Below are 15,989 nucleotides of genomic sequence, written 5' to 3' on the forward strand. Positions count from 1 at the left end.
AGCTGACCATGCTGTCTCCAGGGGAAGGCAGCATTCAGTTGGCTGGCTGAAGCCCCAGAACTGCAGGGAGTCCCCAGGCCCGTTCTCAGGACTCCCGGGCGGTTTGGGTTGGCTCTTCGGTGAGGAGCTTCCGGGAACACTCTCGGGCTCTCCATCAACGGGCAGACTCACAACCACTGGGGCGGAGGGGGAGATGCATGAGAGGAGGCCCGGCTCCGACCCATTCAGAAGATGCCTGGTGACTGGCAGAAAGTGTTGCGCACTGATGCCCAGGCTGTCGCCACGTCAGTCCCGAGAACTGTGCCTCTGAGGAGGGTGCCGCATTGCACATCGCTGCGCTGAGCCAGATTACCTACCTAGGCCTGCCCTTTTCACCTCTGCCAGGCACAGGTCTTCTGTAAAGCCCGCGGCTCTTTGGCCCGCCGAGGCAGGAGAAGGTCTTCCTATTCCCAGTGAGCCGCGGGGTGTTTTCCGTCCAAACAAGCCTGGGGATGCCCCTCAGCGGCCCACTGAAAACACTTTTTTCAACAGGGGGCAATAAGTGGTGGCCGGGAAACTCCTCTGCACTTGCTTCCTGGCCGTGCTGGGGAAGCATCAGCGGCGTGGGGGTGTTGGAAGGGGTGGGGCCTGAGGGAAGCTCAGTCTGCAGCAGCTGGCCAGCAGTGCCCCTGTTGGAGTGAGGGGCTGCATCCGCTGGGCGTGCTGTCCAGGTTCTCGCAAGGAGGATGGGATTTTCAAGGGGGCAGCCCCACCCGCCCTGCATGCCCTCCTGCCTCCCCCTTTGGGTTGCACAGCCCGGGCTAAGCAGCCCAGGATGGGCTGCTGTATTACATGAATAGCCCCAGTGCTTCATGTGGGAGCAATTAAATGAGGGGTAGGCAACAGGGTGCCTCTGGGCTCCTGTGTACCCCCACTCACATTTCTGGGTGGCCGCCAAGATGTTGGACCTCTCCCGCTTCTTTTTTGGTTAATACCATTTCCTATTGGCAGCTGGGATTGAAGGTTGTTTGTTTTCTATTGGTGCTGAGACTGCTAATTTGACAGCTTTTGGGGCTCAGACCCTGCCTTTGACTTGCATGTGGTCTTTGGAGCAGAGAACTGGTCTTTGGCCAGACCCTCCGTGGCAGCCGTTTTGCGGTGGTGCCCAGCACAGTCTTTCAAACAGCCAATTGGACTCACGGCTGCCTGTCCCCTGTCATCATGCGATCGAATGTGCGGGTTGTGGGCATAGCGCCCCGATCCTGTTGTCCGTGCTTTACATTTCCAAATGTACATGTTGAAATGTCCTGAGCGTCCACCTGCAGTAGAAGCAAATATATGAATCACCTTGAAAATATCTTGCTTTCCTAACTAAGAGGACTCACCAGCCTTTCTCTGCTGAGTAACATGTATAAAAAAGCTTTTAGTAAGCCAATTATTTTAGTCTAAAGCAGATATAATTTTAAGGACACCAGAATACTCTCGTTCTCGCTCTCCCCTTCCCTGTTTTTATTTGTCCTGAGTCAATGCTGAGCCGTTCACGCCCATTTAAAATGAGAAGCAAATAGGTCGCAAACGGCGCTTTCTGTAGAAACGAATTTTGTTTTAAAAAAAGCGGGAATTGCAATGCGACAGCTTGGCCAATGTGTCACACTCGTGTGTCAAAAAGCTTGTTATGGCTGAAGCAGGGAATGATGGGTGCGGAGATGACTATGATGGGTTCTGATAAGCCGTCTTTCTTGCTAGCTTTCTTTTTTAAAAGTAACTATTAGACCCTGTGTTCGGGGATTTGTTATTTTTTTAATGACCTCAGATGCAGCACTCCGTTCTAATTAGCCACACTCGCAATCTGCTAATGCCTTCTTCCCTTGTGTGTCGTCTCGCTTTCTTTTTTTTAAGTATAATCCTCCTCCGTCGCTTGCGGAATATGTCCACCGAATCGGGAGGACGGCTCGGATTGGCAGTCACGGGAGCAGCCTGCTCATTCTTGCACCTTCAGAAGCGGAATATGTCAGCTTCCTGGCTTCTCACAAGATTAAGTGAGTCACAACGGCACCCCCACCCCCCCGCCCGCACCCTCTGCAAAGTTCACAGCCAACCCAAGTTAATAAAGCAGCCGCCGCACAGCTGCTTGTTGCGCGTGGGTGGTGGTCGTTCTGCGTGGGTGGTGGTCGTTCCTCGCTTCAGCGGAAGGGCTCTTGCCGAATCCAAGTCTGATTTTAAAGCAAGAGCTTTAGGGGTTCTAAAGTTTAATTACGCCAAGACTTAAAGGGGATGCTAGAATAAAATGCAGTGTTGCAGAGCAAAACAATATCACTGGAAATGTAAGTTTTAAAAAGTGCTTTCAAATACTTAAACCTGAGGTTGCCAGGGTCGTGCCCATACATCGTTTTGATCACAAGTGCCTCCGTCGGAGCCTGCTGGACTTCTTGATTTTTGTTTCTTATTTTTAATTTTTTTAAAAAACATCAATTGTTTTTAAACCGGGAAGCTAACGGGGTACAATGGAGCAGGCTCCACCGCGACCTTTATTTGAGTCCAAGAGTCGTTCTGTGTATTGGAGCTCAGTCTTGCACCTCTGCCTCAGATTGGGGCAAGTTACTTTTCCTTCAGTCTCACCAGTTTTCCTCCTGGAAAATGAGTGTTTTGTGACCGGCTTTGCCTGCTGTGGCAGCCAAGGGGAGTCCCAGCCCCAGCATCGCAAAATTCCCAGCATGCTCACTAAGGTTCAGAGCCTGAGTTTCAACAGCCGCATAGCTTAATGGCACAGAATATGATGTGCTGATCATAGCTGCCCATGTCAGAGAAGAAGGACTTCAGGCCAGACAATTCCCCCTTTGCAAAAATGAGTTTAAAGGATATCTTCTTGTACTGAGGGGGGGGGGTCTTGTGTGATTACGTCTTCCAGATTGGGAGTGTGCCTTTTTTCTCCCATACCTTTGTTGCTACAAGTTCTGCCCAAGTACTTCTACACTGTGGGTTCCTTCCAGCACTTTCCTGCCGTTACTTCCCTCTCATGTGTGAATGTGACTTGTTTTGGTTGCGAACAGTTCCGTGTGTGGAGAGCAAGGTTGCTGTTACCATGCAGGGTGGGCAGCTCTGGGCCATTGCCCTGCTTGCTGCGAACGTTAGAAATAAGAAGAAAGGGGTGCATGACTGTTGGTGCTGGACTTGTTCCCCCAAGCAGTGCTTTCCGCAGAACATCAGGGCCTTGTTAAAGACTGCGTTCGAGGGAGACCTGACTTGGAGATTCCCTGGCTCGAATGAACGATTGAGCAGTCCGCTGTCTTGTGAAAGTCCAGAGGCAGCTCTTTACCTGTGAGGTCCTGACTCCTCAGGCACGGGGTGGATGGTGAGGAACAGGGCTGAAGAACCCTTCCGTGCATGGCAAAGGAAAATGGAGCCGTATGAAGCCCTGATTTCAGAATCACGTGCCTAATTGGAAAGGGTAGATTTCCCTTTCTTTGCTTCCTCTCAGTCTCTCAGTCTCTCTCTCTCCTTCCGTCCTTCCTTCCTTCCTTCCTTCCATTTCTATACTTCCCAACAGTCAAAGCTGTCTGGAGGGTTCACAAGTTTAAAGCTTAAAACCATAATAAAACATAATAAAAAAGATTTTAGAAACATTTTAAACAGCAACCAATTTAAAACCGAGCTAGAAAATACTTGCATTCAAGACTGAAAAGGTACTAATAGAGTTTTTGTAGCAGGGAATGATTAAAAGACTTGGGAGAGCAAAATATCCTTCACCTGGCCCTGAAAAGACCACAGCACTGGTTCCAGGAGACTCTTCCTGGGGAGGACATCCTGGAACCAGTGGATTCTTCTTGCTTTGTGATACAGTCATCTATGCAGGGTGTGTGTGTGTGTGTGTGTGTGTGTGTAAGAGGACTGGTAGCAGGTTACGGGCTTAATGGATTACAGATCAGATTTGGACAGACAGCTGTATGCCCAGGGCAACACGTGGCATCAAATCTAATTGCCCTTTCCGCTTGTAAACTGAGCCTTGTGGAGATTTATTCTGACAAATTCAGCGTGGCAAACGAGGCAGAAGGCTCGCCATGTGCCGTTCTGGCATGCGAAGGCCTGGCTCAGAAGCCAGTCCGCTCGGCCACATTTTAAAAGGCTGCTCCGTGGTCGTGCATCCTCCTTGAGCACTGGCAGCAGAATCAGGCCTTTGAGCACATTTCCAGGCAGTTCCACCACACGCAGGAGCACAAGCCAGTGGCTTGACTGCTTTGCAAGATACCGGGGGAGGTTCCGGCGGGGTGCGTGTCTTCATACGTGGAAGCCAGTGCAGAATTCCGCCGTGTGCCTTAAAGGCGAGGAGATATTTGTGCGCACTCCAACTGGGCCTGTTGCGTGGGCACACTGATGTGTTGTGCTTACTTCTTACGTGCGTTACATCTGATCCCGCCCCCCCACCCCCGGTTGTACAATGCAAAAAAGGTCAACTAAAATGACCGAGGGCTTCAGCAGCTCCCTGTGCGGGCAGAGGGTGGCTGCTGGGTCTGCTTAGCTTAGAAAAACTCCAAGCGAGGGGAGAGCAAACCAGAGAGTTCTGGATGGCAAGGTGGAAACGGAGCGGGAGGTGTTTTTCTCCCACCGTCGTAATTCCAGGGTTGGCTTGTGGAGCGGATGGGTGGGGGTGTCGGGGCGGAAGCAGTGCAGGGCATTTTCTTGCCGCACAGAGCTGGGCGAGGGGAGTCACAGTCTCGGGCTGCAGGGACGGCGCCGCATCACGGGAGAAGGTTGTTGCTGCCTCTGGGCTGCCTCCAGGTGGGGGCCACAGGCATCAGTTGCCAAGGCTGTGGTGGGAGGGAGGTGTGGCCCTCCTGTGAGGGCAGCTGATCGGCCACGGTGTGTGGCAGGAGAGGGGCTCCCTCCGTTCTTACAGCTGCCGCAAGGTCAAGCTCTCTGGGCAGTCCACAAGGGGATGCTGAAACCCATAAGACAGCCATACAGTAGACCATAATATAAAACCCTAAGATTAAAACAGAATAAAGCTAAAGGAATGACCCAGGTAAAGGGCAGCAGCAAAGCAAAGATCTAAAAGTGTGCCAGCACAGTGTTTAGGACTGGGAAAACCGGAAGGTCGTCACTAGGCACAGAAATGCAGAACGAATAAAGCGCCACGCAGGCTCCAGACAAGCCCCTCTGGGAAGTTATTCCACCTCAAGGGTCCTCTGCTGTGAAGACCCTCTCGCGGTAGCTACTTGCCTTGCAGGTTCCCTGCTCCCCAGTTCCCGATCAGTCGCAATCTGGCTCCCCTTTTCTTCGCCTGTGTGTGTTTGCCTGTGTGAGAATCTGTTCCGTGTGTGAGCTGCAGGCTTCTGTCAAGCCCAGGATGCACAAGCGGGTAGGAGAAACCCCGCTGGGTCAGACTGGCCCACTGTGCTGATCACACAGGAAACCCCCACGTCAGACCTGGCGGGCAGCAGCAGTCCTCCCATCTCTCCCCCGAGAGAACCTTTAAAAAGGGTGGGGGGCAAAGTCTCTTGGCGATCGGCAAAGGACTGGCGCCAGTACCTGGCTCCCACAGGCGATGGCCAGGGCCCCAGCAGCCTTGGCCCACTGCGGGTACCTACCCTACCCCTCCTCAACTTCAGCTGCCACATCAGTTCCCCGTGCTGTCCCCCAGCGTTGTGCTGCTCCGGAGCAATGCAAGAAGTTAAGCTGGAACTTGTCCCACCCCTGCCTGCCGCCAGCACCGAGGTATGGACGAGGGCCCTGCAGGAGGGGAGATTGGCCCAGTGAGCCAGGCCTAAGTGAGCCCCTTCTCTCCAGCCATGCAAGCGTTCCCACAGGAATGCCAAGACCCATGGAGCATGCAGCCAGCCCATTTTTCCCTCACGGATCACTTGCAGTGCGGAATGGTGGCCCAGCTGGAAAGATCCTGATTCATTAATGGATTCCAGTGGCTCTTGAAACTCACGTTTGAATCCTGCAATTCAGGATTCAGCTCAGGCTGGACAACAATGTTTTTGTTTCCCATCCTTAATCCTTCCAATAACTCGCTGAGGCCTGTCCCAGTTGTACCCATTTTACGTATTGTAAAGACCGAGGTCGATGGCAGCTTAGCCAGCTCGGATTTACCTGTCATTCATAAACAAATATCCCTTGGCCAAAGTGATTTCTGTGTTTTTAAAAATTACATTGTGTGTTTTTAAATGTATCATCCGATGCATTTTAATCAGCAAAAATTCCCACAACTCTTAACGTTTTCTAGCCAGCATAAGTTTGCACCATAAGTCTCTTTTTTAGCCTTTTGGAAGGCAAATCCCTCCTGAAAATGGAATTGCTTTAAATTTCCTCTTGGTCACCACTAAACAAAAGCAAAACACCCCACCTGGTTCCCTGGCTATTGCCTCCCTCCGGCTCTTCTTCAAATGTTGGGCGCATCTTAATGTTACCTCTTTATGCCAAGGACTCAACTGCGTTTTGCACAGTTCTGCCTCATTTGCCCAGGGCCTCCCCGTCCTCCCTGTTGCCTCCACGCCCTTTAAAAGTGAGTTTCTGGGGCAGCCCATGTGCAACTTTCCAGATTTCCTTTCAGTGGAGGAATAGATGAGAAAAGCTCAGGGGAAGTCGGCTCGCAGTGTGTTTTCTTCCTTTTGGCCATGTGCGTGTGGGTATGTTCGGCTTGTGTGTCTGTCGGATCCTCCAAGCGCGACTGAGCACATGTTGCCGTGGTGGAGGGGCTTGAAAAGCATGGCGTTGTCTTTCGCGGAGGAGCGAGGAGCGTGGGCTTCTTTCTCGACAGCTCATCAGGTGATCACTTTATTTCCTCACAGCTGCCTAACGAACTTTTTGAAAGGAAGCAGGTCCCCGTGAAGGCATGAGCGTGGCCCGCACACCCATCGCTCCTCCGCGACGCGCCCCCCACTGTGCGAACCAAACCTGCGCGTCTTCGGGGCTGCCGCCTGGCAGCATTCCAGGCAGGAGAAGACGTGGTGGGCGGGGGGGGGGGGGCGTCTTCTGACACCTCCAGCAGATCACTTGTCAAAGGCTTTGACGTTTTCATTCACAAATGTCGGGGCAACCTTTCCGCGGCGGCACGGGAAGATGCGCTGTCTCTTTCGGCTTTTCAGCAGTTGCCGCTCGACTTTTAATTTTGTGTGTTCTCTGACTTACAAATCATGGTCACAAGCAGGGCACTCCCGAAGGCAGCTGGTGGGCCTCCTTGGAAGTAAGTCCTCTTGGGGAGGGCGGGGCCTGCTCCCCGCCTGCTGTGGATCGTGATCTCTCGCTTTGCCCTGCATCTCGCCTCTGCCTGCGGAGCTTGGGAGTTGATGCTGGTGCCTCAGTTTGCAGGCTTGCTGTAAAGGATTTCAGACTGCTTAAAAGCCTTAGGTGTTTCAAAGAACCGTGTCTCTCTGCATAAGGAGAGCTAGGTGTGCGGAAGAAGATTCTGCTCCAGGCGGCTACCTTTCTACATGCAGGGCTCCTTCCTCTTTGGGCTTTCTCCGGCCCACCTGGCCTGAAACATGGCACTTGAGGAACAGTTTTGCCACCTCATCTGCCACCCACGCAAGCTTTTATTTGTATATCTTCAGTGTTTATCGGTTGCTTCTCTGGACTTGGGGGTGCACAGCCCAAGGCATGCAGGCCGAATCCAGCTTGCTGGGCTCCCCAGTCTCGCTGGTGGATCCATGTCTTTTCTAGATCTAATAAAGTCACTTGAGAGAAACGGCTTTTGAAAGTGCTTTTGGGTGCCAGCACAGAAAGGGGTACTTGAGAAGTGTTTCTCGGATGTGGGGTCACTGCCAGGAAGGCCCTGTCCTTAATGCCCGCCAATATGCCTGACTGGGGAGGTGGGCCAGTGAGCAGGGCCCCAAATGGCAAGCTCAGGGCTTGTGGGGGTGCAGGCAGCCCTGGGGGTGACCTGGTCCCGATCCGTTTAGGCATTTCTAGATCAGAATCAGCACTTTGGATTGGGCCTCAGAAAGGCGCCAGTAACCACAATAACTGGTAGTGAATCCGTGCAGTATATTCTGACCCCCTCAGCCAGACTTCCCTTCCCCAGGCTGACGGGGGGAGGAGGGAAATTGTAGTCCCCCCCCACCCCCCGGGAGGGCACCTAGCTATAATGAGCGCATGGGCGGCACATTTTCAGCCCAATGAAATGATCCCAGAACTGTCCGGAAGGATTTGGAGAAGTGCGATTCCAGTCCACTTGCTAGTCCAGGAGGCTGGCTGTAAGGTGAGCTCAGTTTGCATCAGAGATGGCAAAGACGGCCTTCAGGTTACTCAGAGTTAAAATATGTGTACTTTGATTTTGGGAAATCCATGACTTATTTTTATCTTTTTCTTCTTTTGCTTTCTAGTATTTCGGAGATGAAGATGGAATCCCTCCTCTCCAGCTTGATGAAAGATGATCGTTTCAAGGGTCACCAGTGTGGGGGAAAGGTCAGTTTTCTCTTTTTTGCTGTCCTGCCTAGTTGTTTTCCTATACAAAAGCTAAGTCTGAAGTTCTTCCTTACTGCAAGAAGAGTATTAATTCAAAGCTGGATACTAGACAAAGTGGCTATTTTATCCGATCTGCTAGGTTTGGTGCTGTTTGCCATTTTAGTCAATTCTCTTCCCTGCCCGCTGAAAGAGTTAGAAGTATCTTTGGAGGTCATCTAGTCCAACCCCCTGCTTAAGGTTGCATGCAGCTCCTGCAGCGCGGACAAATGGCCGGCCCGCTTCCGTTTAAATATACAGGACCCTGCAAAGGAGAGATTGCTGCCTCCAACGACAGTCTGTCCCATGGACAAGCAGCTCTTACTGTTGAGAAGTTTCCACCAAAGTTTAGCCCGGATCTCTTCCCTGCAGTTCCACTGCCGACTTTTAACAACCAAACAGATGTGAAGGTGCATTGCACGTAGTCTTTGGTTCTTAAAAATTATTAGCCGCTGCCGGTAGTCTGATCCGTACATGCAAGTTTTTTACCAGCTGCTTTGTGAGGGCAGTGCATCCTACAGCATGGGTCCGGAAGTTTGTAACCCCCCGTCTGATTGGGCTGCAGTAATGCCAACACTGGTTGGTTGAGCTTGCACAGCACTAGCGCCTGGGCATCTAGCCAGCAAGCTCCCCAGCACATCCTTCAGGTGTGTCATAAAGCCCCATTGCTTTGGTGTGTTGCCTTCAGAGCTCACGGTCAACTGGGGAGAGAGGGAGGTTCTGCAGAAATGGCTTCTGCTTCAGTCTGTTCGCTTTTGTCAGCCTCCCCAAGAGGTTGGGACAGCGCTGGCTATAATTCTAATAAATGCAGGGAAAACTTTGCATCAAGTAGAGCTAGCTGGCACCGATATTTACACCATGCAGCACCTTTCCACTCCTGGTCTTAGTGCAAGATGTGCCCATGGCGTCTAATGCTCCAAAGCGGGGCCCTCCAACCTTTTGGGGCCAGTGGGTGCATTTGGCATTTTGAGGGTGGCCTGCCACTTCCACAGTTACTGCTGTGGTGGACATGACCCAGAAGGTTAGAAGAAACGCAGCTTGTTCGAGTCGATGCAGAGGTGAAATAGGAGTGCCAATAGGCAGATCCGTTCCTTTGAACCCTGGGTTTCTGCTCCAGCCAGATCCCTTTTCACAGAAGACAGAATTTACTAGGTCAAGAAGCTGAGTGCATGGCAAATGTGGGATCTGAGCCTCCATTGCCAGATCACATTATTTTCCCCCATAAAGCATAACAAAATGCCCATTTCCCAGAAGGCAAACTGGCAACGACCCCACTCACAAGGGTGATAAAATTGGAGAAAGTTGTGGGGGAAAAGTTAGTAAATGCATGCTCTCCTTCTGCCCTTCCTTTGTCACTCTTTATATAGGCCTGTTTTGTGTAAAGCAGGTATTTTCTTGGTCACCTATGGCGAATATGAACAACCAGGTGACTAGGCTAAGAAAACTTCCAAACTGTGACTCCGGTTTTGCTTTTGGCCCCCAAAGTGCCTTCTGAACCTTTGAACCACTGAGATACAAGGGGCTTCTTTTCACACCCATGTTCTGGGACTACTCCCATCCCTTTGAAAAGCAGTTGTAGGGTTGAGCACTGGTGCAAAGTAAGCATTCTCTGCCATTCTCCTCCTGATGCTGGGTGGACATTCAGGGACTGCTTGAGAGAGGTCAGCATGGAAATTGTGTGTTCTTTGGTTATTCTAGTCCTGCCTCGTGTTTCAGGTTATTTTTCTTTTTTTCAAAAAACACCACCGAACCTCCTCATAACATGCGTTTCTTCCAGCAGCCTCACTGCTGTCCATTATAAATACCCCTTTGGAGTGTGGGTGTGAATTTTGGGCTTCTCTGAGAAGCCAGCAGGGAAGAGATGCCAAAAGCACCTGTAAAATGTATTTTTTATCTTTAGGTGCATGAAATATGCATGCGACCGTCTGGGTGTGTGAATGTTCACCTGCCTACAAAGAGAATATATTTGATCTATGGACTTTCTGCCGGGGAGGAGGGGAGGTGGGCCGGGGGGAGCTTCCCAAGGGAGACTCCACATGTGGGGGGTGGAATTTTCTGGGCAAAAAGTTACTAAAAACAAAAGCCTTCGTTTTGTATTTGAGTAGCTTTTGGAAGCAGGAGGAAGGCCCACCAGTTTGCAGCCCTGTGCCCCCCTCCTTGCTCACCCAGCCACAGAAGGAAAAAGGATGCCCGGATTGTGTTGCAGGACTTCTGTGGATCATGGACCCTTTTTGAAATTAGAGGTTTTCTCAGTATCCAGCACCCCTTGGCAGTGGGGGAAGCCACAAATTCTGGGACCCCGTCCCAGCCACGGATCATCTGGTGCTTTCTCCACCCTCGTGCATCCTCCCCGGCTTCTTCCGAACCGTTGCAGTACCTCTCAGGTGCCTCTCTGGCCCCATCCCTTTGCCACAGGCCCTGGCCCTGCGGCTTCAGCCCCACAGAGCACCAGAACGAGCCCATCCCCAAGAGGCCTCCAGCCCTAGTGCCAGAAGAGGTTCCCGCCCTGCCAGCGCCCTGGGCAGGCTTAAGATTCCTGGGATCCAAACCCTGGCTAAGAAGCACGAGCATCCGGCTGCGAGTGCCAGGGGAATCTGGCTCTTCTGTTTGTCTGGTGCTTGGCCACTTCAGACGCTTGAATGGGAGCCGGAGAGAGGGAGACTGAGTGGCCATTCAGGCAGGGGAGGGTCTTGTTTTGGAGACCTGCCTCTTCGCTTTGGAAGATGGGAAAGGGCTGCCTGTACAGACCGTCAGGAATTTGGCTGTGGTCATACATCCTGCCAAGCCTGGGAGTGGCAGTTCAGTGCCCCTGGCCACCGGTGACCCGTGGGCAGCTTCCTTGCTGCCAGCCAAGGCACTCCACCCAACCTGTTTGGGTAACAAACGGTCGCCAAATGTTCTTACTGGCAGCTGGGTTTGTTGTGAAATAGTTTTTGTTGGTGCTGAAAACCACACCTCCGCCTCATATCCAGTCTTTGGAGCAGGCTTCTTCTCCTTAGCCATGCCTCCCTTGGCAGCCATTTTGTGCTAGCGCCCAGGACAGCCGCTCGAAGTGCCCTCGGCCCAAAAGGTTTGCCCCACTGCATGTTAGTCCATGGCTTACGTTAATCATGGTTCTTCCATGGATCTTGCAGATCAGCAAGCAAAATATGCTCCGTTTCCCTTCCATTTGGCCCACGTGTTTTCATTTTCAGACTGCTCTTGCCGGGCACCTTTTTTCCAGGGAAACAGCAACACAAACAAGCCTTGGATAAGCCATGATTTGGGAGTCACATATTTAAATCATGGCTTAAATCATAAGACAGATTTCATAAACTAGCAACAAACCATGGGTGACCCATAGTTTATTAGATTTCTTTTTTCCTTTTCAAGCAGCTTATATAATCCTCCTCCTCTCAATGCTTTATCTTCACAACAACAGCCCGGTGAGGTAGGCTGAGAGTCTGTGACTGGCCCAAAGTTACCCAGTGAGCTCCATGGCTGAGCAGGGACTCGAACCCGGAGCCTCAGTCCAGAACTCTCACGCTGTGCCACACGGACTCTTACCGGCTGGTTAATAAACCACAGTTTGTGTGCAGGAAAAACTGGCAGAACAACCAGAGCAAAACACAGAGCAGGGTGTGTTGTGCCTTCATTAAGCCTACAGCTTTACACATTTGTACACATATTTAGGTTTTCTTCTGAATATTTGTGAGCTTCATATGCTCCATTTTTAAGTGTGCGGGTACAATGTGCCATGCACACCAAAAAGCATCACATGTGAACGCAACAGATGTGCAGTTTTTCGTACCGATGTGCTCATCAGGTGCCCCTCCGAGTGTGCACCCTGCACGCAGTGCTGATAGCAGTGTGTGTGTGTCCATCCCCTTTCCAATGATGAGTCAGTTTATAAATGTAGATTTTTTCCCCTTCAGACCAGCCACCCTGGAGGGCAAGAATCAAAACATGCCCATTAGGGTGCAGTTTTAAAAATAAACTTCCTTTCAAGAGGTCTGAGAAAATGTATATTTAAAAAAATGTTTGGGCCAGGGGGTGGGGATGCTGTTTTATTTTTAATATGTTAATCTTTTTAATGCTGTTTTCTGCCACTCATTTTTCTTTTCTCAGTTGCCCCCAACCTGGACCTCCAGTCCCACTTGTCTACCCCCATGTACATCTACACAGATCTGGGGTTTTAAAAAAAATCCCTTGGTTTAATTGTGTTTTCAAAACCCCTTCTTTCCTTCCTCCTTTCCTTCCCTCCTTTCCTTTTCCAAAGGCGGGAGGAGGAGGTACCTCGTTTTGAAACTGAAAAGGTGGGGGGCGAAGGAGGGAGGCGAGCCGGAGAGGCCTTTGTAATATATTGCCATATTATCACTAAATCCCCAGACAGTTCTGGCATAGAAGGAAGTCACCTGTCACTTAAGTTTGAGGTCTCTTTAATTTTCTCCTGGAATTCGCGCTGGGCTGTCTTTAATTTGAGGCCTTTATTGGAATTCTGAAACCTTTCCTGCCTTCCCCGGCGCTCAGATCTATTCTGAGCTCCGATACAGAATGTATACAATAACCAACCGAGGGATTTGGAAGGGCTGAAGCGCTGTTTATTTAACACTCTGGGGGGATTTTCGGGTTTATTTGGTCCTTGCTGCCCGCTTTCAATAACGCTTTGACAACCGTTCTGCCCTTCTCATTAATTTTAAACAGTTAAAACACCGGGAGGGGGGTTTAAGCGGGGCGGGAGGGGGGAGAGGGAAAAAAGAAGTTTTTCATTATTAAAGTGCTTTACTTTTTAATAACAGAGGATTCTGTCCGTCGGGGGAAAGGGCAACTGCGCTTAATTTCACATTCATATTAAAAAAAAAAGCACCGCGGTAGGAAGGTGACACTCTGTGCAACTCAAGAGGCTTAACGAAAGAAAAAGGTGGATTGGGGTGGTATGGGGGAAAGCGCCGGGGGGCGGGGGGAGGCACGGAGAGAAGGGAGAGCTTTTGCATTCCACAGTGGTGGAAACTTGATTTGCTTGCGAGGTTCTTTTAACATGTGTTCCCCACTTCTCTGCAGCAAAGGCACAGAAGGGTCCACAAAGGGGGCGATTGAGGGAGCAGTATGCATACTTTTAATTCGGTATGTTTGTGTTGACATCCTTCCAGGTCCGGGTCCCAGAGCTGTTTCTCGGGGCCCTGGCGGAGCCCCTCCGGGTCTGGTGGAAGAGTTGTTTTCTTGCTGAAGTGCCACGCGGGGGGTGATTTCCGAGGCGAATTGCAGCAGGGGAGGGGAAGGTTAATTCGGCTCACCCCACATGCCCTGCCCCCGAAAGCCCCTCCCTGCATGAGAACTGGGCTGAACTTGGTTCAGGGTGCAAATTAATTGAAGCATTTATTTTAGTCAGCATGATTTGCATGGGAATTTAATTGGCCAGCTTTGCCCTCTGTGAAACTCAAATACATCCTAGTAATTATTTCTATATCTGCACATGTGGATCTCAGCCAACGTGTGTATTTATTGCCGATTTGGTGCCCTGCAGGTCTGGCTCCAAAGCCTTCAAGTCTTTCCTCCGGGGCACACGGTTCTCCTGGCACAGCATTTCATCCTCACACAACTGCCCTGTGAGGGGAAGCTAGACTGGGAGAGACTGGCCCACCACTGCAAGGTTGTTGTGAGGATAAAACAGAAAAGAAGAGGTGGCTGAGGCCCCATCGGTGAGGGTGTTCAAGGGCAGGCTGGACATGCACGTGGAGGCATGCCATGAGTGGAGCCGGCTGGGGCCGGGGGTCAGACTGGATGGCCCGGGAGGCCCCTTCTGGCTCGCTCTGTTCCTTTGTTTCTATTGGCCACCTTGGGTTCTTTGCAACCTAAAAGGTTATGGGTGGTAGGACCTTTGCTGGACAATCTGATGGAGCTTTTGTGTCGGGGCCTTGCCTGCTTCTTTACCTTTGCTGGTATTCCTGGCTGCTCCCGTTCCTGGAACGGCTGCTCACGGGAGTGCCTCCAAGGTGGAATCCAGCCCTCGGGCTGAGAGAAACGCAGCACCCGGGCACAGGCACGCGGCGTCTGGCGTGTGTGAGCTGCCGAGCTGGACTCCACTCAGCAAGAACCGGCTCCCATTTACTAGGACAGTGCGAACATGTTTGGGATCCGTGTCACATGCACTCGGACTGCAGGGAGGTTCCAGGTTCCACCCTCAGGCATCGCCACTCAGTGTTTTCAGCTGCAGGGCTGGAACAGTCCTGGTTTGGGAGAACAGTTCCCACGGAGAGAAAAGCGCCCTGGGTCGGAGGGTCCAGTGGGCTGAACCAGGCAGCTCAGCTTCGCGTCTTCCCACCCAACGAGAGACTCCCCCGCGTGCCACAGTCTGGTGTGCCCTGACTACTGTGAGGCGCTCTGTGCCGGGCGGCCCTTGATGACCATCTAGAAGCTTCACATGTCTGCGAATTCTGCCTGGTGCCCTGTTGGCAGCCTGGTGATTTTGGGAGGACTGCAGCATCTTCCAGATGTGTGGTTTATGGGCAGCCTCTTGGGTTTGGATCTCTTAAGGCCCCTGATTGTTGGGGTCTTTTGGATTAGAGAAGCTGAAACTCCATTTTAGAGAAGCTCCGGGAGGGTGGGAGGGAACAGGAGGAGCTCTGTAGCTTGCTAAACCTCTTCTGAAACCGCGACAGCCTTCCTGCCCCACCAAACCACTCACCCTTCTGTTCTCCACTGCAGAAGTTCCACGGCGCAGACGCTGAGGAGACACGGCGGAGAGCGACCGTGCTGCAGACCGAGTTCGAGAACTACGTCCACTCCAGTGCAGAAATGGTCCAGTGGGCCAAGAAAGGTTGGGCGCCTCCCCTCCTGGCATCTAGTGTAGCGGCACATTTTGACGTGCAGCATGGTCACTGCATCCCTAAGGAGGGGGGGGGGAATTGCAGGAGGCTGTGTTGATCCACATCAGCAAACCAGTTGCAGGAGTCTCCGTCTATACCAGGATCGGGCCTTTTTGGTGAAGCGAGGGGGTCCTCACGGCTCATTCAAGACCAAGCCACCCCGAAATACTGCAGGGAGAAACAAGGCACTGCTGCTGGAAACAGCACTCTCCCCAGTTTTCCTAGTGGCAGCCAAGTCCAGAGACGACAGGGAGGTCCGAGTAGGGCAGCCCTGCTGACGAAGTGGTCTTGGCACCGCATCTCTGTGAGCCCTGTTTTCGCTACATCACTGCTTAAACGGTGATGTCTTCTCATGTTAAAGTGAGAAGGAGGGAAGGGTTTTTTAAGCGTCTTGCATCAGCTGATGGGCAGCAGTCTTGGCGCTGGCTCGCCCTTAACCGGAGTGGCCTGGTTGTGTTGGCCCCACAGTGTGTGAGTTGTTCTGTCCCTTTCCTCCGCATCAATTCCCCCCTCATACATTGATCGCAGCTCCGGGAAGCATCAGCCAGGTACTTGGTATAAATTCTTCACTCTGAGAAACCTGGCCGGCTACTTATTTTGAACAAACTGCAGAGTTTGTTACCTGATTTTGCGTATCTTTATTTTGGTCTTGCTAATCCTGGGGGTGGGCCTGCTGCATGTGCCCTGTCGCGCCCCCCACCCCACTTCCTGCCCCCAAAATAC

General features: G+C 51.7%; 1 protein-coding gene across 6 annotated transcripts in view; it reads left to right on the forward strand.

Annotated features, from left to right (window-relative positions):
• The window catches only part of DDX31 (DEAD-box helicase 31), a 57,159-nt gene that overhangs the window by 25,034 nt on the left and 16,136 nt on the right, over positions 1-15,989 (forward strand). For 5 of the 6 annotated variants that reach the window (XR_006415655.1, XR_006415656.1, XM_044439982.1 and 2 more), the window contains exons 17-19: positions 1,879-2,018; positions 8,304-8,385; positions 15,106-15,217. Coding sequence is in view for 4 of the 6 variants with exons in the window: in XM_044439982.1 (XP_044295917.1) it covers positions 1,879-2,018; positions 8,304-8,385; positions 15,106-15,217 (334 nt within the window). In the remaining 2 variants the exon portion in view is untranslated. Of the gene's footprint in view, positions 1-1,878; positions 2,019-8,303; positions 8,386-13,461; positions 13,525-15,105; positions 15,218-15,989 lie in introns of those variants that run through there. The other variant, XM_044439985.1, reaches the window with a different exon arrangement.

The sequence above is a fragment of the Varanus komodoensis genome, unplaced genomic scaffold (assembly GCF_004798865.1).
Source record: "Varanus komodoensis strain SLA01 unplaced genomic scaffold, ASM479886v1 scaffold36, whole genome shotgun sequence".
Classification (NCBI taxonomy): domain Eukaryota; kingdom Metazoa; phylum Chordata; class Lepidosauria; order Squamata; family Varanidae; genus Varanus; species Varanus komodoensis.